The sequence below is a fragment of the Pomacea canaliculata genome, linkage group LG2 (genome assembly GCF_003073045.1).
Source record: "Pomacea canaliculata isolate SZHN2017 linkage group LG2, ASM307304v1, whole genome shotgun sequence".
Taxonomy (NCBI): domain Eukaryota; kingdom Metazoa; phylum Mollusca; class Gastropoda; order Architaenioglossa; family Ampullariidae; genus Pomacea; species Pomacea canaliculata.
In genome coordinates, this window is record NC_037591.1 from 15,687,996 (window position 1) to 15,710,647 (window position 22,652).

General features: G+C 38.5%; 1 protein-coding gene across 3 annotated transcripts; it reads right to left on the bottom strand.

The window, feature by feature from the left end:
• Window positions 1-562: 562 nt before the first annotated feature.
• On the bottom strand, window positions 563-22,416 carry LOC112556603 (sialin-like). 3 transcript variants are annotated; one of them, XM_025225756.1, is made up of 12 exons: window positions 22,329-22,416; window positions 9,519-9,781; window positions 8,437-8,607; window positions 7,042-7,255; window positions 5,374-5,607; window positions 4,779-4,866; window positions 4,220-4,306; window positions 3,970-4,097; window positions 3,585-3,734; window positions 2,236-2,365; window positions 1,518-1,759; window positions 563-993 (listed from the first exon to the last, which is right to left on the bottom strand). In XM_025225756.1, exons 4-12 carry the CDS (start codon window positions 7,135-7,137, stop codon window positions 832-834), a joined length of 1,317 nt encoding a protein of 438 aa, XP_025081541.1. In that variant the 5' UTR covers window positions 7,138-7,255; window positions 8,437-8,607; window positions 9,519-9,781; window positions 22,329-22,416; the 3' UTR covers window positions 563-831. The 3 variants fall into 3 exon arrangements, with proteins under 3 accessions (XP_025081541.1, XP_025081540.1, XP_025081542.1); XM_025225755.1 differs by lacking the exon at window positions 22,329-22,416 and having other exon boundaries at window positions 9,519-9,976; XM_025225757.1 differs by lacking the exons at window positions 9,519-9,781; window positions 22,329-22,416 and adding an exon at window positions 9,145-9,445.
• Window positions 22,417-22,652: the final 236 nt, after the last annotated feature.

Below are 22,652 nucleotides of genomic sequence, written 5' to 3' on the forward strand. Positions count from 1 at the left end.
TTCTTGGCGCCGATCATCCAACGTGCAGCACATTACGAACCTGCTCCCTGAAGCCAGCAGACTGCTTATTGACCAAAAATAGCGCAGGCTACCCGAATATCATTTTACTTGTCCGGCCCATTCCGACACATGATGACGACGACGACGACGACGACGACGACGACGTGTGATTTATAAAAGATCATGCTCTCCGCGCTTGAGACAAGAACGAGACATGACACCATACGAAGAATGGAAGAATAAACAACCATGCAGACAAGTTATAATAAACAAACAAAGACGTGAGGAGTTATCAGGAAACAAACAGTAAGGACTGACAGTTTCGTGAATCTGCAAAGGAAGATGAGTCCTGAAGTTTATTCCTTCACACATTCATTCCTGCAAACATTACAATGAGTGTAAATATTTTTCTTAAGTGTGTTCTTTATACTGGGATTGTTTTCACTCGCACAAACAAAACAAGGAGTGTACACATTTTTCTTAACTGTATTCTTTGTTCTGGGATAATCTTCATGTCACCAGTTTCCTAGAAACACGCCCATCCATTAAAATGACACGAAGATCGTTTTTAAAGCGATTTTTAATAATGCCTTTTAGTTTAACGTTGAACACTAGATTGAATGTAGACGGCACAAAATTGCTATTACTTCTCTGAAATCATTTGTTATTGCTCAACACTTTCTTGTAACGCCGCTTTGTCATACCAACTCATGCACGCACGCGCGCACACACACACACTATCTCTGAACTTTTACAGATTTGGCGGCAACAACAAAAAATAAGATTTTTTAAAGCGTCGGCGCTATCCTTAGTGGGTAGCTAGGCCCATCGTCATACGCCTTGAGGCCGAGTTGTGAACACTTTGAAATTAGAAGGTTTCTCCATTGCCCAGGGTTGAATGTCTGCCTGTCCTAACAGCACGAAGGTAATGGCTCCAATTACGTTTAAGGAAGCAGCGATGCCGAAGGCTGTCTGCCACTGCGCAACAGTGCCCTAGATACACATGGACAAGACTTGCAACTGCTCAACGGTGACCTAGATACACATGGACAAGACTTGCAATTGCTCAACGGTGACCTAGATACACATGGACAAGACTTGCAACTGCTCAACGGGGACCTAGATACACACGGATAAGACTTGCAACTGCTCAACGGTGACCTAGATACACATGGACAAGACTTGCAATTGCTCAACGGTGACCTAGATACACACGAACAAGACTTGCAACTGCTCAACGGTGACCTAGATACGCATAGTTACAGGCTCTATCTCTCACACACTCACACACAGAGAGGATGTTTGTGATGTCTAGTCCTCTCTTTCCTACAGTCCTCCCTCAAAAGTATGTCATTTTTTAAGTCTGTCTCACTCCTCATCTTTATAATGTAATCCTTCTGTTATACATGCTAGCCAAGCTGTCTTTAGAATTTCCCTGATTTTCTTCGTCCTCGTAAGATATCACACACATACACACACAGGCACATGTACACACAGACATATCAATGGTCACTTACCCCTGAGGTTATTTTTCCCACAATGGTGGGCGCGAATATGCCTGGAATCGTCGCGAAGGTGTTGGATATGCCGAAGAGCATGCCGGCGAAACAGGGCGCCAGGTCCCCATGGTTGATCATGTAGGAACTGAAGCCGAACCCCGTGAAGCCGCCAGCGAAGCACAAAGTCAAAACAGCCATGTACTTGTATTCGCACGTCACCAGTGACGTCAACATCAGGCTCAGCGCTGGCCCTAAAAGGCCTGGATGAGGGTGACAGGACAACGCTTACGTCACAGGCATGAACAGGACCCTCAGTCACGATCTAACATGTCTAACGGACTGCAAACCACGTCTGCTTTTCTTTGCACATACGCGATGGCTTCTCTGATCAACGCTGACCGACTACTAGCTGTAAATGTTCACATTTTACTTTCAGCTCAAGTTTTTAAACTAGTGTGTGTTGGAAAAAAAGAAGTGCATGTGCTTGGCCCAAGCTTGGCCGAATCTTGAATGTTGGGAACTAGTAATCACTAAATTTTATTTATTTTTATTTATTTTTTATTTTTATTATTATTTTTTTTTTTACTCAGATGCCTACTTTGTTGATATGCAAAACAGCTGTTGAAAAAAAAAGTTGACCCTAGTGCTCCAAAGGTTTCGGGCCATGTTCCCTGTCCCCGCTCCTAGTTGTGATCTGAGTGGCTTTGTGCCCGATGTGACATGCTCAGCTACTAACCTATAGCCGCAAACGATTTTCTCACGACGGTGATACTGATGCCCCGACCGATAAGCCAGTCTGAGAAGATACCAGAAGCAAAGGTCGTGAACCAGAACACCAAATAGGGCAACATGGAGAAAAAACCGTTCTGTTAACAGAGCATCAGAACACCACTAAAAAGCAACATGAAAAGACGTTTCTTTTGAACGAAGGCTTAACAGGATTTAGAAATAAAACAGAAAACTAAAAAGAAAACGATAATTTCCAAAAACTAATGTAAATATAGCCATGATTTTCATTGTTTCACTAAGCTGAGTACAAAAGGAGAATAAATATTCTTTCTACCAGGCTGCAGACGTTTATGGAGGATGTTGTGAAAATTAAATTTAAAAAATGGTTAAGAGATAACGAAAGTTTTCAGCGTAAGTGGAGCGTAAATTCTGACTGCTGTTTTCTTATCTCAACTAAAATATTTAAACTAAATATTTACATTATGTATTAAATAATAAACCTGCACTCACTTTCTTTACTTAAAAGCTAAATGTAAAAAAAAATCAAAAGAGAAGGTTTAGCTCGTTCCAATCTGCCAAAAATAATAGCGAAAAACATTTTTCTTTTCTTTCTTTCTTTTTTTTTTTTTTTTTTTTTTTTTTTTTTTTTTTTTTTTTGTTTGTCTTTTTTTGTTTTGTTTTTTGTTTTTGTTGTTGTTGTTTTTTGTTTTTGTTGTTGTTGTTGTTCACAGGATATAAACTCCTTGAAACAACGGGATTGTCACCTACAGCCATAGCTATGAAAAGACGTGAAACTTTGCCCCGGGGTCAAAGTAGTGAAAACAAGGGCAAGCATTTTGTTTTCCGAAAACATTGCTTTCTGTTTTATGTACTCTTAGCTATATTTGCCACTACTGTATAACTACAGCCCCAGGGAGTAAAGCTACCTCTGCGGTGTCTAAATGCCGCTTTATAACTAGACAAGACGCTTGCCCTCGAGGTTTTCTTTGCTGCCTCCAGGACAACAACTTACCTCTCTAGATAGCTACTGCTCCAGAAGTCTCAATCAAAGGCATCCTGCTGTTGTAATGTCTCATGAAGTTGTACTCAAAGCCTTCGCATTTGCTCTGACCACGAGTTAAAAATTAAAATTCTCATGTGGGATTTATAAAACAAACATTTTCTTACAAACTCTATAGTGTTGTGTTGTTGACTCGATTCAGCATTTAGCGCTTTGCTCTCACCATCCGGCCAGTCGGGTGTCGGTCCGTGGCTGACAGTTCGAAACCAACTATGGACTATCCCCTTGATAGATTTTTTCATAGTTCAGATTTTTTTTTCATGTTTAGAATGATTCACTGTCAATCAAATACAAACCGCTTTGAGATCGAACTTGAGAATCTCCTTCATGTAAGTAGGAATCTGCGTCAGGTTCATGTAGTACGTGTAGTTGCCAGTCGTGTGTGCAATGAATACTGCCCATGTTGGTGCCGACGTGAAAATGGCCTTCCACGGAATTGCGAGGCCCTGAAACAGCCACTGCCTGTTACTTTCTGTCACTCACTCGCACACACAAGCACAGAAACATACACAAACATATTTAAACGCATACTACACGTTTTGTGATACATTAATTAATTCTCTCCTCGTCCTCCCCGCTCCTACTTCTCCTGTGTGTGCGTGATTTCGTGAGTATAGTTTCACTGTGTATAGCTGACACAAAATAAATAAGTCAGGTGTAAGAAAGAGAGAGCAGGAGCACCTTTGTCTCTGCTGTATGAACGACGGAGTAAAGGTACAATCGTTCATCCATGTCTAGCCCGTCGTGGTCATGTGGATCGTCCTTCACCCAAGCCATCCAGATGAGGACGAAGATGGAACCCAAAGTTCCTGAACAAAGCAGTCAACAGAGACGACATTTTGAGATTACCACAACCCCCAAAAAATAAATAAATATCTACGTAAAAATCTGTATTGCCAACTACCGAATGTCAAGAGAAATTTTTATTTACCACTGTAGTAGAAGACGTAATCCCACCCTAGCGCATGACAAATCAATCCTCCAGCAGGAAAGATCAAGGCGTTACCGAGCTGTCCACCTGTTCAGTGAAACAAAGGAGCAAACGATCAGGGGGTCTGCAAGAAATACCTTTGTTTATTTTTTTACCTCTACAGGTGAATGGTGAATAGTACATCTATCAGCAAAGCATTTCCAAACAACCCGGCAACTGTTTTTGTTTGTTTGTTTGCTTGTTTTTTGTTTTGTTTTTTTTTTGTTTTGTTTTTTTTGGGGGGTGGGGTGTTTTTTGTTTTTTGTTTTGTTTTTTGTTTCTTTTTTTGTTTTGTTTTGTTTCGGTTTTTGTGTGTGTGTTTTTTTTTTTTTTTTTTTTTTTTTTGTTTTGCTTTGTTACTAATAATGACAAAGACAAGCGTCCGAGTGCTTTATACGTTCCCAAAATAGTCTTTCCTGTCTCCTACCCACCCCTTCCTCAACCCACAAGCAGTAATGTGTCAGCTAGGGATTAAAATGATGGTCGTATATATGGTTTTGTGACTTTTGTCACAGCTCACCCGACAGAGAAATTGCAACGAGGCGGGTGCGCTCTTTTGGCGGTGCCCAGGCCCCCCAAAACGAAATTGCAGCTGGGTACATGACTCCCTGAAATGAGTCACATGCATAAATTACAGCTGTACTGAAGAGCGGCTTTGGTGGGGTTCGAACCCCTGACGCGCTGCGCATTTCGCTTGTCTAGCAGCGTCAGACTATTAGCTCAATACACAGAGGCTCGGACAGGCTCCATAGCTTGGTGCTCAATACGCAGACATTTCTTCTAGAGTTCCTAATTTCATTCTTCATTTCTTTTTCTCTCTTATCGGTGTGACTTTCTCTTTTTTTAATCCATCCATATATTCATTAATCAACCCATTCATTGGATTCTTTCGTTCATTTCATTTAATCATTCTATGTTGAGATCTAGTATGTCTTCCGAATCCTCGTTAGAAAAGCATAAAATTTTGAGAGCAGATAATAACCATGTCACCCGATTTGAGTACTATCTGCAAAGCGCATAATACTCATCAGTGATGCAACACTTCTCATAACAGCCCTAACGGTTAGAAGTGAACAGTGGAGCATTTCAAAGCTCCTGTTTGTAGCCAACCTTACTTGTCCCAATCCGATGATGACGCGAACAGCGAATAATCCGTAGGGGTTAATCCTGGCGAACACGGGCGATAGGAGGGTCATGATGGCCACTGTCCCCATGCCAACCGAAATCACCACTTTGCTGCCCATAGACTGCGACAGAATCCCTCCAGGCAGCTGCAGCAGCAGGTACCCGTAAAAGAAGGCACCCAAAATTTGACCCTGGGTGCCTTTGCTCCAGTCGAACTCGCCTTCCTGTAATATGCCGAATGTGAACAACTCATTCCTGTCTCACAACTGCAACCCTGGAACAGTGCGTTGTACAAATTAGCGGTGATACTTTGAACTATAATATTTATATTGAAATCCGGAACTCTGTTGGATAATCTGTCTGCATGAATACATGAGGCGTACATGCTCAAAGGACTAGTGGGGTACAATTTTGCCGGCTACAACAAAGTGCAAAACATCATCATGTACATGGTGAGGCCATGTTCAGATACTCCTAATTAACACTTAGTCTCAGCTTTCCCATTGACTACAGCCTCGTCAAAGAAGTTGTGTCCACGAACAATCCTGGTGTCTGTGGGGTCATCTCTTTCTCTTTGCATGGTGAATTACGGGTATCTTTAGAACGTGGGTAGTCACGAAGATTTCCGGAAAATAGCATCTCAACTAGAGCTTTATTCAACCACGAGAAAGAAATGATTTTAATAGACCTTTGATAGTATTAAAAAAAAACCAACAGGAGAAAGATAATCGTAGGGTTATCCTGCTCTCAAGTGACTTACATTCCAAGAGCTCAAAAGTGTTGTTAGCTTTTCTCTAGCATAAGGATAGCAGTTTCATTACTAGCTTAGTTTATATATATATGTAATGCTGACGTGAAAGGAAGGTCCAGCAGCACTTGGGTGCAAAACTGATCTCGGATGACCAGGTTTCGTTGATGACAAGGTAGTAATGCCTGTAGTCTTCGCGATTAACCGCTACTCATCGATGGTTGGATGGACAATTTATTCGATAGGAAAGATCTTCCTCTATTATATACGAAGCTTTCTGAAATGCATTCATAATATTTCATACATAGTAACACACACCTACAACAGTCAACCTGCGAACTCTCCCATCCCCATCTCCTCAGAAACGACATGTACATCAGTTGCTGTTTATATAGTTTAAAAAAAAAAAAACAACCTGAAGCACTTGGCTCAGTACCTACACTGTCCAGGTTCAGAGCACAGCATTGTGCAAGCGTTCCTAAGCACACCATCAAAAAATTTAAACATAAACATTCCTGAAGTGTATAAGTAGGTAATGAGCTGATATTACGAAGAAGTAGAACAAGAACAAGAAGGATGCTTGTATAGCGTGGAAGGGACGATTTTCTAAGCACTGTTAACAAGGTAAGCATAAATAATACAGAATAAATAAAGTAAAAAAAAAATAAACTTTCTTAATAGAATAATTTCTCTATCACACACACAATCCAACCATGTACAAAAGTTCACCACCTCCATGTTTTTCTCTGATTTTGACAAACTTCTCAACAAACCATGCATGTAACCCTACAGAAAAACTCAGAAGGTGGCAAGTCAAGCGTGCCTTCCAGCAAAGCATGGAACTGTAAAACCCGTACACTAATGGTTATACATCATCCTCGTGTGTGCTCAAAAATAAATAAGTACTTGCATCCCCTTGTTTCACATTCAGACTTCCACAGGCGTCATCTTCCTTCCCGCTGGACGACGACTTGTTGCTGGGGGCACTGTCCTTGTTCTTGACCATAGCACACCATCGTGATGCTTAGATTGACGCGCTGACCGTACATCACGAAGAATCCAAAACACACCACCAGGGCGAGACGGAAACCGCACGGACGTCAAAAAAGGTGTTGGGTGAGCATCTGAAAAACACAAACACGTAGACGTATCCTCCGTGTAAGGAACAAATAAACGTTCTTACATTCCTGGACTGGACCGGGATCACGTGATCCAGCGGGTCCCAGTGCTGAGATTCCCTACCTGAAGATTCATATGCCCAACTGCAAAAACATATTTTTATTTATTTTCTATAAATTTCTTTTGAAACCAAAATGCGTATTTAGTTTTCGTCAATCACTTGTATTGAATTCTGCGGAACAGAACAGTTAACGTAATTTCCCCCCTTTTTTTTTTTTTTTTTGGTAATATGTGCTTTCATTTTTTTTCCCCACCAAAATAAAATATCTATTCATAATGTCTTTGTATGACAGCTGTCTGAACAAGCGAGCTTGATATAATGAAACTCGAGTAATGAGATTTGCCGCAGTCACAGGTGGATGGAAAGCCGTACATTCCCTAATTTACACTGCGTTCTAAAATACCTTCATGTATCATGCTAGAAACAGAGTTTAAAAATAATTAGGAAACATTCTTTGATGTGTTTTTATCATATTAATAGCAGGACCTTAAAAGAAAACATGGTGTAATTCAGGGCTTCTGCTAAGGCTAAATTCTTTGGGGTCCCAGGAACCCCTTCTTCAGATTTTTAAGGTGTCCCTGTTCTTTGCCCAAATTTGAAGGGGACCCCATTGACGAAAATTGAAGGGGTCCTCCGAACTTTTAATGCGTACTGTACGCAATTTTTTGCGTAAGCAGAAGCCCTGGACTGTAATTACTGTTTCCTATCTGGAACTCTTCTTGCCGAAAGTAGAGAGTATGAAAGTTGTGTGCTTACCTGTTTATTGAGTTCCATTGCTTGTGGTAAGTGCACTACATAAGTTGTAGATAATATATATACAGGACATTTATTATGCTGGGTGAGGGGAAGAAGGAAAGAATTCAGTAGACTGCAACTATTGACTGAAATCTGTACCCTAACTACCTGTTTCAGTTCACTTCTTACTGAACCGTGTGAACGGGGCTTTAGCCAAGCTGGTCGTGCCACAGATCAGAGATGAAACAGGTGCATCTCACAAACTGACAACAATTACTGAAGACATTACAGAGCATACAGGCCCTTAACTCGACTGATTTGTGAGTCCAAAACAAACAAAAGCAGAGGGTGAGTGAGGGAAAGGAGGACGAGTGTTGTAAGTTGACTCACAAATATGGGGGACATGCGATGTCAGTGCCGGTCTTTGTACTGAGTCGAGCGGATGAACGGAGTCCGGACGGATTCTAATTGGCGTGGAGGTGACGGTTCTCTCAGTTTGTGCCAGCTCAAGGCTAGATGACCCAGTCACTTCTTTATCCGACTCTGAAGGATTTTCTGGATCTGACAAATGAGATCTGAAGATCTGTTCATCGACAAACGTAGCTGGCTTTTGTTTTGAAAAGCCAACTTTGAGTGGAAAGGTCATGCAGTTAATATCATCACAGTAGCTAAGTTAGTGACATAAACTAAGTCAATAGGTAGATTAAAACGTAGGTGGCAGCGTACACAAAAATTAGCAGACGATAAAGAAATCCAGCTGCGTGGGGAAAAAAGGTTCAAATACGTTATAATATGCCATGAAACATATTAGTGTTGTTGTTGTGTTGTTGTTGTTGTTGTTGTTGCTGCTGCTGCTGCTGCTGCTGCTGCTGCTGCTGCTGCTGCTGTGCAGTAGTAGTAGTGGTGGTGGTAGTAGTAGTGACTGGCTAGCATTATCTGAGAGATCACGGCCTATTTGACTTCCCCTCTTAAAATCACTTCAATATTGTCTGGGTCTGAGTTTTAAGCATATTACAATATATTTTGTTAACATCAAAACTGTTTGACAAATTTTTGATTTTTATCTAATGAGTTCTTGTAGCTGTTCAAATTTGTTACCTATTTAAAGTCAGTCGGCAGTGAGTTCTAATTCGCAGCAACTCTTTGTGAAAAGTAGCTTGTTAATGGAACAATGGCTGATGAATACTTTTCCATATAAATTTCTAGTAATGTTTATAGTTTATTCCTTGTTACTCCTCGAGGAGCATACGGCAGGAAGTGTTAGTTTGTGGTGATACGAAAAATATATGCCAATCGACATCATCGATCCGTGAAAAATCTTGAACATTCGAATGAGGCCGCCCCCGCCCTGAGTCTCCTGCCCTTCAGAGTGCAGTCCTAAGTACCGAAGTCTATTAGAGTAAGACATATTTTTACGTTCTAAAAAAAATAATAATAATAAACTAAAAATAAAAATAATAAAATAATCTTACCGACTTTCATTTTTCAAAAATGCCTTATCCGCTTTTATGCATCACTGCACTGGAGTATTTTTGTAACGTTTGTGCAGGCGTCTTCCCTGAATAGCAATGGCGTAGCTTGTTCATGCTGGCGTCAAACCGTCTGACGTCAGCTCATGTAAATGACATCACATCCTGCTGCTTAAATGACGCTGTCCTCGTCACGTGCTTGGAGTGTCTGAATGTCGACCTTCAGATGAAATCTGAACTACATCCCAAACTTCGATCGACCACATCTACGTCAGCAACCAAAACAACGTTTTCCAAGAATAATGGCAGCAGCTACCATCTCCACGCATGTCTAACTTGGCGTAAACAAGGCGCTAAAATCGCAAGAACCGAACACAAAACTATTACTTATCGTTGTTTTACAATCTTCATGGAATCAGATTTTCTTTCCGATCTCTACAACTCTCCTCTCAGTGAAGTATACAACCTTTGGAAGCCTTTACCCTAGCAGCATCGGAAACCATAAGCTCAAGGGGTCCACCAAGTTTTCTTGATCGACTGTGATACAGGGGTCAATCTATCGCAATGCTTGACTCGTGGGCATGGGCCTGCTGCGCACATAAGCAAGCTCCACGCTCGCCGAGCGAAACCAGAGTGCGGGAGATCACCACATATAGGGTCGTGACCCTAACAATGGCAATGACCTTTTTGCCATGGCGTGCTACATACGACCGGCCGCCATTTTCAAATTTGTGAGTCTATACTTTTCCACAGAAAAGCTTCTCAAGCGGTCAATTTCTATACTGATACATGTGTTCGACGCTTCGATAACAGTACGTATAATTTTTATACTCTATATTAACATAGTTATTGAGATTTAACTACAGAAATGTCCAAATTTAATGCAGAATATCATTCCTAAACAGAAGAAAGAATAAGAGTACACATTAACGCAATAAATGCACAAGTTTTCCAGACAGAGGTAGAATTCGTGCTCAGCATTCTGAACGCTTGTATTTGATAATTCTTTAGCCGTTAGCAATGGAAGAATTTGGAGCTGTCAGAATTTCCTCAAATTGCGATTACGAAGTGGAACGTAAAGAGCTTCGGCAGTTCCGTCTGTTTACTGGTACGATAGCGTTAAAATGCCAGTTTCTTCGGGCAGTATAATATTTTTTTCTCTTATTTATTGTGGGTTTGTTTTTTTGTCTTGCAAGTCCTGGCTGTGTGTGAATATGCTGATATTAGGCTCATAACCTTTCATGTTTATTTGTTCAAGAAGCAGTGTTGTATGGTAAAGGATTTTTGGTGTAAAATGTACTTGCTTGTCACATATTGCTGTAATGTTGACAGATTTGGTCCTTTGGACTCTTAACTCTGCCTCTCAATTTTATAACTTTTTAGGCCAGCTTAAACGACTTTTTCAAACACCAAACTTTCCACTGCAGCAGCTAATTAAGAATATTTGTCAAAGAGCAGCATAAGGATTGTGTTCCCAGTGGTGAACCAAAAAAAAAACTTATATAGATACAGTCAAATCTCCCTACTATGCCACCCCTCTACTATGCCACTCTCGTATTATGCCACTTTGCTCGGTCCCGACTATAAATTCAATGTAAAAAAAATTTACTATGCACCCCTACTCTCCCTACTATGCCACTTTTTTGTGACTGTTAAAAGACACAAGTTGTAAATTCCGTGCAGTGCTCGATTACTAAACTGTATGGTAGTGTGGGAACATCGCATTTAGGTGGATGGAACATAGCACGACACAGGGAGGGGTGAGGCTGGCAATGTGGGGGTGGTCGCTAGCGGTGACAGTCACGTGACAGAGGGAAGGTGTGAGGGAGTCGACTAGCGACAGGATTCAGGTGCGCGATGTGGTTGGGAGGGGTGGAGGATGAAGAGGTGAGGGGAGAATGAGAGGAGACAGCTAGCGAAGCGACGATTCTTGAGAGCTTTGGACCAGACCTGGGCAAAGGACTCCTGTCTCTGACCGGCCTGCCCGTTGGCCCGCCCGCCAGTATATATAACTATACATACAGTATTAGGTAAAACTGAGTTTAACTATATTAGTCCGGCCTCTAAAACCATCCCAATGTCTCATGCGGCCCTTGGGAAAATAATTGCCCACCCCTGCTTTGGACTGACGGGTAACTTGAGCAATAAAGCCGTTTTTACGAACACTCTCTACTATGCCACTCTCCTACTATGCCACTTTTTGCTCGGTCCCGATAGGTGCATAGTAGGGAGATTTGACTGTAGCCCATTGACAACTGATTGTGACTGGAAGTATCATTTCAGACAACTTTAATGGTCTTTTTCAACAACAAATCATAATAACTGCATAATGTCAATAATTTATTTTACTGTTATTCTAGATAGCTGGCTGCTGGCATTTAAGATGAAGTGGTCACAGGTGTGCAACTTCCCACCACAAATCTATGAACCAGATGCTCAGCTTCATTATTAGAACCTATAAAGCTGATTCCTCATGTCTAATGCTTCCAGTTCTCCTGCACAAGTCATTAAGTAAGTGCAATTTACTTTTTGATTCATAATATTCATAATCCTTGTGCAGAGAAAATTTATGAAGCATGTGACATTAATGGTCAAAATGACTTCTATGTTATTGTGTGCTGCAGATTTAAGGAAGAGAGAAAAGATAATACCTGAACTGTGTTTGAACAGTCATTACACACAGATAGTGTAGCTTTTGTTTGATGCTGCACTATAAGAGTGTGTTATTATTATACTTTTGATCTTGATTTGTGAATCTTATTTGCCTTCTATATTTATTTCCATGCAGGTAACTACCAAGAATCTAGCTGAATCTGCAAGGGACAAATGTCGAGGTGGAGAGTGATGACAAATGCTCCACTCAACCAAAAAGGATACGGATAACTCCGATTAGATTTCGGTCTGTTTTCATTTCTTTGCTTAATTTTAGGGAATTTTTTTTTTGGTGGACATCATGTAGGACACAAGGCTGTGTCCTCTTTCTGGTAAATAGCATACAGTGATAAACAAGTTTTGTACAATAACAATAAAATGTTCTTAAAAAAATTTTAACAACCTATCAGCAGCTGACAGTTTAAATGTACTAAGCTGAAAAAGTTTATGCAAATGTATTCATTTGACACAGGGATGCACAGCTAACAGCGAAGGAGAGAAGGATGCTGAGGAATCATATATGCTGACATTCAGTTATGCAGCAATGTCACCACCATTGCATACTCTTTGCCACTAGTGGTTGGCACCATTCTCAAGGTGTCCAAGTAGCAGCTTTCAAAAAAGGACTGTTTCACCTTGCTTCACACCCCAGCGCTTCCGATTCCATTGTCTGGTTTCAGCCTGCCAGCATAAAGACCATAACCCTTGGAAGGTAATTTAAAGCCATTTTATTTATAATCATTTTAGCTTTTTTTTTCTTCTTACCCTTGGCAAGAGTTATGACAGTGCTTTTATGAGTTAAACTGGAAGTGGAAAATCCCAGCCTTTTGCCATAGTGAAAAAATTGAAACAAATATGGATCACATATCAAATAGATATGACAATGGTAAAGAGTTACCAAAATAAATGGTATTTTCCAGGCATTGTGAAACTATAGCAAAGCTAGCAAAGATCAGTATTTTACATGTTTTCTGCTATTGTGTTCTTAGGTTAGAACTAAACTAGAGAAAGTTGGGATGCAACAACTGTCTCTTCTGGAAGAGATGAAGAATGATACAAACAACCTTAAAAGGATGTTACATGGATGGAGGAACAAGAACAGGAAAGGCAAATGACACGGGAATCTGCCAGAGGGTTTCAGTCTCCCTTAACAATCAGCAGAAGATGTAGAGAGTCTTGAGGGAGATATGAAGACAGACCCATAAAAAGGACATGCTTGGTATGTGCTTTATTCTGATTTGTTAGATAGGAGGAGTCAAATCTTTTTATCTGATTCCCTTTAAAGGTTTCCATACCAATACCATTCATTGTAATAAACTAATGACATGTTTGCAGTACTAAAAGTAATAAAGGCATTGTTATGTGGCATTGATTAGAGCAGATAGTAAATTTTCTGTACCCACTTTTGCTTGTTGTATGAAACTTCCTGAATTGTGCTGTCTTTTTTTTTGGGGGGGGTGTCTTTAAATACTAGTTGTCATAACAAGTATTATAATGTGCCCACTGCAATTTTTTTTTAAATGATGTGTATTTATTTTTGTCTGTTTCAGGAATGCCATTCGGTGATGCGTCGGGCTTCACATTAAAGCATGTAGTGAGGGGCATTCTATCTGTGCTATTTTCACTGAGTTGGCCTGATCTTACAACTTCAATGGGACTCAAGAACCACCCCTTCATTTTACAAACAGTTCAGGGTAAGGATTTAAATATTTGACTCTGTGTGTGTGTGTGTACGGTATATTAATACATGCCTGTCATAAAATAGGACTGTTTGGATTGTTTCTTTATCTTTTAGTTATGAACTTAACCTTTGACTCTGCTAGGTGCAGACAAGAATTTCAATGAGTCATAAAAAAAAAACATGACAGGAAGATAAATCAGGCCTGGAGAACTGTCCCTACCTCATTTTATTGTGATTGAATTACATTGCCAAAATAAAATATGGACACATGTTTACGCAATTTCTAGTGACTGTAGTCCTTTAATCAGCTGGTTAACACTGTGTAGAAAGGAATTAAAATGACAGTTTATAGACATCTTTACAGTTTCCCATGTATTGGGATTGTTTTTGAAATTAGAATTTCCAGAGTTTTTCTGCCTATAGAAAATTCTAACTGAATTCAATGCAGTTCCACTTGTAGTTCCTTTCTGTTTATAACACTTTTAAATTTTTATGCCACTTTACATATCAGTATAATTTGCTTGTACCTCTTTTTGTTTCACATTATATCTGGATTTTAGGTCAGTACCTACAATTAAGTGATTACTTTTTATGCAGACCTCAATATTCTTATATTTGTTCTATTTTTAGATGCTGCAAGAAAAAGTTATCCTGAAGCTACGGATGCTGACTTGCATGCATCAACTTGGTTAGCTGGTGCTAGGATCAAGAGAAATGGCAGAAGGGAAAGGGCTGAGCACAGCCTATACGTCAGTTGATTGTTCTGGGGTGGTGGACAAGTAAAGCTGTGCAACTTTCTACTACAGTTGTAAAATTCTTGTACATAAACCTGCATATACTAAATCTGGATTTATATAATTATATAAAACTGTGCTGTGATTATATTTACTCTAACCCATTAATTTATCAATGAGGATATTTCACCGATCCAATAAGAGATGTTTGTGGTAATTCAGAATCATTTATATGTTTACAGTTCTTTTCTAATACCTTCTAAAATTCTTGAACATAATTGTGTTTCAAACATGTGTTGATGGTTTCCTCTCTTAGTGATAAAGGTGCAATTTAAATTTAATCTGTTTTAAAAGATTGTAGTTAATACCATAAGCTGCAATCCAACCTAGAACTTTTATAGTTAATTTCATGACTTTGATTTATTTTTAAGAAATGTCTATTAAAGCATCACTCTTTTTTGACAGCAATTCAGTTCATACTTATCATTTGATATATTGTCATAGATCTTTGAACCTTTTCTTTGGGAAAATGTAATTAGTGTTAAGGAAACTGCAATTTAATTTTAATTGTTTTGTCAATGGATACATGGTTTTGCATCGTTCTAGCAACTTATAATTAAATAACGAATGTTGCATTATATATCAAGAGGAAACATCTTTTATGTATGCAAACGACAATGCTTTAAAAAATTTTATATATTTTTAAAATTATTTTTTTTTATCAGTTTGCTTTTTCCTTATTTATGATAACATTTTTACCTTGATAATGATAAATTGTTTATGTATACAAATGAGACAATGCTTTAAAAAAAAAATTGTAATGTATTTTTAACATTATTTTTTTTATTAGTTTGCTTTTTATCCTTATTTGTGATAATATTTTTACCTTGATAAATGATAAATTTTTTATGTATACAAATGAGGCAATGCTTTAAAAAAATTTTATATTAAAAAAATTTTTTTAGTTTGCTTTTTATCCTTATTTTACTCAATAAACGCCAATAAATGACAAATCATGTTTGTTTGTTTTTTTTATAACATTTTGCACTTTTGTGCACTCTTTTGCTGCTTGTTTATATATATATAATTATTGCAAAATACACAAATTATTATCCATTTGATATTGGTATTTTTTGGAATTTTGGCATGTCTTGATTTAGAAATATGTAAATCAGGATATTGCGAAATCCTAAAAATACCAATATCTGAAGATATAAATAGTGGATATATAAAAAAAAAAAAATGGGACGTACCCATAGCATCAGGGTTGACTAGCGGTCACAAGGGGGAGAGAAGCGTCCACGCTTGTTTGACAGGTAAAACGACATGACCCGTTGTTACCGGCCCGGTTTCACTTTCGCTATGGGTCGGACGCCATTTTGCCACATGGCCCCCGGATACTCAAGACATGTGTCCCACTGTAGCCAATATTCCTTTGCTGCTGGGGTACTTACTGGCACAACAAGTTTCCCCAGCAGCAAAGGAATATTGGCTACAGGTGGGACACATGTCTTGAGTATCCGGGGGCCATGTGGCAAAATGGCGTCCGACCCATAGCGAAAGTGAAACCGGGCCGTAACAACGGGGTCATGTCGGTTTTACCTGTCAAACAAGCGTGGGACGCTTCTCTCCCCCTTGTGACCGCTAGTCAACCCTGATGGCTCATGGGTACGTCCCATTTTTTTTTTTTTTATATATCCCACTATTTATATCTTCAGATTATTGGTATTTTTAGGGATTTCGGCATATCCTGATTTACATATTTCTAAATCAAGACATGCCAAAATTCCTAAAAAATACCAATATCAAATGGATTAATAATTTGTGTATTTTGCAATAATTATATATATATAACAAGCAGCAAAAGAGTGCACAAAAGTGCAAAATGTTATAAAAAAACAAACAAACATGATTTGTCATTTATTGGCGTTTATTGAGGTAAAATAAGGATAAAAAGCAAACTAAAAAAATTTTTTTAATATAAAATTTTTTTAAAGCATTGCCTCATTTGTATACATAACAATTTATCATTTATCAAGGTAAAAATATTATCACAAATAAGGATAAAAAGCAAACTAATAAAAAAATAATGTTAAAATATACAACATTTTTTTTTAAAGCATTGTCTCATTTGTATACATAAACAATTTATCATTTATCAAGGTAAAAATGTTATCATAAATAAGGATAAAAAGCAAACTGATAAAAAAAATAATTTTAAAAATATATAAAATTTTTTTTAAAGCATTGTCTGTTTGCATACATAAAAGATGTTTCCTCTTGATATATTAATGCAACATTCGTTATTTAATTATAAGTTGTAGAACGATGCAAAACCATGTATCCATTGACAAAACAATTAAAATTAAATTGCAGTTTCCTTAACACTAATTACATTTTCCCAAGAAAAGGTTCAAAGATCTATGACAATATATCAAATGATAAGTATGAACTGAATTGCTGTCAAAAAGAGTGATGCTTTAATAGACATTTCTAAAAATAAATCAAAGTCATGAAATTAACTATAAAAGGTTCTAGGTTGGATTGCAGCTTATGGTATTAACTACAATCTTTTAAAACAGATTAAAATTTTAAATTGCACCTTTATCACTAAGAAGAGGAAACCATCAAACACATGTTTGAAACACAATTATGTTCAAGAATTTTAGAAGGTATTAGAAAAGAACTGTAAACATATAAATGATTCTGAATTTACCACAACACATCTCTTATTGGATCGGGTGAAAATATCCTCATTGATAAATTAATGGGTTAGAGTAAATAATAATCACAGCACAGTTTTATATAATTATATAAATCCAGATTTAGTATATGCAGGTTTATGTACAAGAATTTTACAACTGTAGGTAGAAAGTTGCACAGCTTTACTTGTCCACCACCCCAGAACAATCAACTGACGTATAGGCTGTGCTCAGCCCTTTCCCTTCTGCCATTCTCTTGATCCCTAGCACCAGCTAACCAAGTTGATGCATGCAAGTCAGCATCCGTAGCTTCAGGATAACTTTTTCTTGCAGCATCTAAAAATAGAACAAATATAAGAATATGAGGTCTGCATAAAAAAGTAATCACTTAATTGTAGGTTACTGACCCTAAAATCCAGAATATAATGTGAAACAAAAAGAGGTACAAGCAAATTATACTGATATGTAAAGTGGCATAAAAATTTAAAGTGTTATAAACAGAAAGGAACTACAAGTGGAACTGCATTTGAATTTCAGTTAGAATTTCTATAGGCAGAAAAACTCTGGAAATTCTAATTTCAAAAAACAATCCCAATACATGGGAACTGTAAAGATGTCTATAAACTGTCATTTTAATTCCTTTCTACACAGTGTTAACCAGCTGATTAAAGGACTACAGTCACTAGAAATTGCGTAAACATGTGTCCATATTTTATTTTGGCAATGTAATTCAATCACAATAAAATGAGGTAGGGACAGTTCTCCAGGCCTGATTTATCTTCCTGTCATGTTTTTTTTTTTTATGACTCATGAAAATTCTTGTCTGCACCTAGCAGAGTCAAAGGTTAAGGTTCATAACTAAAAGATAAAGAAACAATCCAAACAGTCCTATTTTATGACAGGCATGTATTAATATACCGTACACACACACACAGAGTCAAATATTTAAATCCTTACCCTGAACTGTTTGTAAAATGAAGGGGTGGTTCTTGAGTCCCATTGAAGTTGTAAGATCAGGCCAACTCAGTTGAAAATAGCACAGATAGAATGCCCCTCACTACATGCTTTAATGTGAAGCCCGACGCATCACCGAATGGCATTCCTGAAAACAGACAAAAATAAATACACATCATTTAAAAAAAAATTGCAGTGGGCAACATTATAATACCTGTTATGACAACTAGTATTAAAGACACCCCCCCCCAAAAAAAAAAGACAGCAACAATTCAGGAAGTTTCATACAACCAAGCAAAAGTGGGTACAGAAAATTTACTATCTGCTCTAATCAATGCCACCATAACAATGCCTTTATTACTTTTTAGTACTGCAAACATGTCATTAGTTTTTAATACAATGAATGGTATGGTATGGAAACCTTTAAAGGGAATCAGATAAAAAGATTTGACTCCTCCTACTAACAAATCAGAATAAAGCACATACCAAGCATGTCCTTTTTTATGGGTCTGTCTTCATATCTCCCTCAAGACTCTCTACATCTTCTGCTGATTGTTAAGGGAGACTGGAACCCCTCTGGCAGATTTCCCGTGTCATTTGCCTTTCCTGTTCTTGTTCCTCCATCCATGTAAACATCCTTTTAAGGTTGTTTGTATCATTCTTCATCTCTTCCAGAAGAGACAGTTGTTGCATCCCAACTTTCTCTAGTTTAGTTCTAACCTAAGAACACAATAGCAGAAAACATGTAAAATACTGATCTTTGCTAGCTTTGCTATAGTTCACAATGCCTGGAAAATACCATTTATTTTGGTTACTCTTTACCATTTGTCATATCTATTTGATATGTGATCCATATTTGTTTCAAATTTTTTCACTATGGCAAAAGGCTGGGATTTTCCACTTCCAGTTTAACTCATAAAAGCACTGTTCATAACTCTTGGCCAAGGGTAAGAAGAAAAAAAAGCTAAAATGATTATAAATAAAATGGCTTTAAATTACCTTCCAAGGGGTTATGGGTCTTTATGCTGGCAGGCTGAAAACCAGACAATGGAATCGGAAGGCGCTGGGGGTGTGAAGGCAAAGGTGAAACAGTCCTTTTTTGAAAGCTGCTACTTGGGGACACCCTTGAGATGGTGCCAACCACTAGTGGCAAAGAGTATGGCAATGGTGGTGGACATTGCTGCATAACTGAATGGTCAGCATATAGTGATTCCTCAGCATCCTTCTCTCCTTCGCTGTTAGCTGTGCATCCCTGTGTCAAATGAATACATTTGCATAAACTTTTTTCAGCTTAGTACATTTAAAACTGTCAGCTGCTGATAGGTTGTTAAAATTTTTTTAAAGAACATTTTATTGTTATTGTACAAAACTTGTTTATCACTGTATGCTATTTTACCAGAAAGAGGACACAGCCTTGTGTCCCTACATGATGTCCACCAAAAAAAATTCCCTAAAATTAAGCAGAGGAAATGAAAACAGACCGAAATCTAATCGGAGTTATCCGTATCCTTTTTGGTTGAGTGGGAGCATTTTTTGTCATCACTCTCCACCTCCGACATTTTTGTCCCTTGCAGATTCAGCTAGATTCTTGGTAGTTACCTGCATGGAAATAAATATAGAAGGCAAATAAGATTTCACAAATCAAGATCAAAAGTATAATAATAACACACTCTTATAGTGCAGCATCACAACAAAAGCTACACTATCTGTGGTGTAATGACTGTTCAAACAGTTCAGGTATTATCTTTTTCTCCTTCCTTAAATCTGCAGCACACAATAACATAGAAGTCATTTTGACCATTAATGGTCACATGCTTCATAAATTTTCTTTCTGCACAAGGATTATGAATATTATGAATCAAAAAGTAAATTGCACTTACTTAATGACTTGTGCAGGAGAACTGGAAGCATAGGACATGAGGAATCAGCTTTATAGTTCTAATTAATGAAGCTTGCATCTGGTTCAATAGATTGTGGTGGGAAGTTGCACACCCTGTGACCACTTTCATCTTAAAATGCCAGCAGCCAGCTATCTAGAATAACAGTAAAATAAATTATTGACCATTATGCAGTTATTATGATTTGTTGTTGAAAAAGACCATTAAAGTTGTCTGAAATGATACTTCCAGTCACAATCAGTTGTCAATGGGCTACAGTCAAATCTCCCTACTATGCCACCTATCGGGACCGAGCAAAAGTGGCATAGTAGGGAGAGTGGCATAGTAGAGAGTGTTCGTAAAAACGGCTTTATTTGCTCAAGTTACCCGTCAGTCCAAAGCAGGGGTGGGCAATTAATTTTCCCAAGGGGCCGCATGAGACATTGGGATGGTTTTAGAGGGCCGGACTAATATAGTTAACTCAGTTTTACCTAATACTGTATGTATAGTATATATACTGGCGGGCGGGCCAACGGGCAGGCCGGTCAGAGACAGGAGTCCTTTGCCCAGGTCTGGTCCAAAGCTCTCAAGAATCGTCGGCTTCGCTAGCTGTCTCCTCTCATTCTCCCCCTCACCTCTTCATCCTCCACCCCTCCCAACCACATCCGCGCACCTGAATCCTGTCGCTAGTCGACTCCCTCACACCTTCCCTCTGTCACGTGACTGTCACCCGGCTAGCGACCACCCCCCACATTGCCAGCCTCCACCCTCCCTGTGTGCGTGCTATGTTCCATCCACCTAAATGCGATGTCCCACACTACCATACAGTTTAGTAATCGAGCACTGCACGGAATTTTACAACTTGTGTCTTTTAACAGTCACAAAAAAAGTGGCATAGTAGGGAGAGTAGGGGTGGCATAGTAAATTTTTTTTTACATTGAATTTATAGTCGGGACCGAGCAAAAGTGGCATAATACCGAGAGTGGCATAGTAGAGGGGTGGCATAGTAGGGAGATTTGACTGTATCTATATAAGTTTTTTTTTTGGTTCACCACTGGGAACACAATCCTTATGCTGCTCTTTGACAAATATTCTTAATTAGCTGCTGCAGTGGAAAGTTTGGTGTTTGAAAAAGTCGTTTAAGCTGGCCTAAAAAGTTATAAAATTGAGAGGCAGAGTTAAGAGTCCAAAGGACCAAATCTGTCAACATTATCAGCAATATGTGACAAAGCAAGTACATTTTACACCAAAAATCCTTTACCATACAAACACTGCTTCTTGAACAAATAAACATGAAAGGTTATGAGCCTAATAATCAGCATAGTTCACACACAGCCCAGGACTTGCAAGACAAAAAAAACAAACCCACAATAAATAAGAGAAAAAAATATTATACTGCCCGAAGAAACCTGGCATTTTAACGCTATCGTACCAGTAAACAGACGGAACTGCCGAAGCTCTGTTACGTTCCACTTTCGTAATCGCAATTTGAGGAAATTCTGACAGCTCCAAATTCTCTCCATTGCTAACGGCTAAAGAATTATCAAATACAAGCGTTCAGAACTGCTGAGCACGAATTCTACCTCTGTCTGGAAAACTTGTGCATTTATTGCGTTAATGTGTACTCTTATTCTTTCTTCTGTTAGAATGATATTCTGCATTAAATTTGGACATTTCTGTAGTTAAAATCTCAATAACTATGTTAATATAGAGTATAAAAATTATACGTACTGTTATCGAAGCGTCGAACACATGTATCAGTATAGAAATTGACCGCTTGAGAAGCTTTTCTGTTGGGAAAAGTATAGACTCACAAATTTGAAAATGGCGGCCGGTCGTATGTAGCACGCCATGGCAAAAAGGTCATTGCCATTGTTAGGGGTCACGACCCTATATGTGGGGTTGATCTCCCGCACTCTGGTTTCGCCTCGGCGAGCGTGGAGCTTGGCTTATGTGCGCAGCAGCGCCATGCCCCACGAGTCAAGCATTGCGATAGATTGACCCCCTGTATCACAGTCGGATCAAGACAAACTTGGTGGACCCCTTGAGCTTATGGTTTCCGATGCTGCTAGGGTTCTGACTATATATATAAAACAAACGTGCACAGTTGTGCACCAAACATGTTAATCCTTCCATAAACACTCATTTCTAGCAATAAAAAATGCACACATACCACAAGTTATTTATTCACCAATCAAAAAGTCATCTGTCACCTGTTTACAAGGCCAGCTTCTTTGCCGTGATGTAGCCTTGGTTGATGACTTGGCGGAAAGCAGCAACTCTCTCATCTTATCTTTCTCTCGAATCATTTCTCCTCCGTCCTACCGAAAGAAAGTCCTTGTTTATTACTGGAAAAGTAAAGTATATATTGCAGCAAAAGGAAAGGATGTTAAATATTAATATAAGTTTTCATGGCATAAGAGAAGAATCGATCGCCAAATCTTTGGGTGCAATTAAGCTTTGGCAAATGTAAGGTATAGTGTGATCTGCCGGTAAAGGAATTATAGGTATATATTATTAAAATAATAAATGCAAAA

What these genes read in the sequence shown, in the direction of transcription:
- LOC112556603 (XM_025225756.1), bottom strand. Translation starts at nt 7,137, where the DNA reads ATGGTCAAGAACAAGGACAGTGCCCCCAGCAACAAGTCGTCGTCCAGC. An exon ending in TGAATGTGAAACAAGGGGAT is followed by an intron (nt 5,608 to 7,041) that starts GCAAGTACTTAT and finishes GGCATATTACAG; the next exon opens with GAAGGCGAGTTCGACTGGAG. An exon ending in TGGGAAAAATAACCTCAGGG is followed by an intron (nt 994 to 1,517) that starts GTAAGTGACCAT and finishes ATGTGTATCTAG; the next exon opens with GGCACTGTTGCGCAGTGGCA.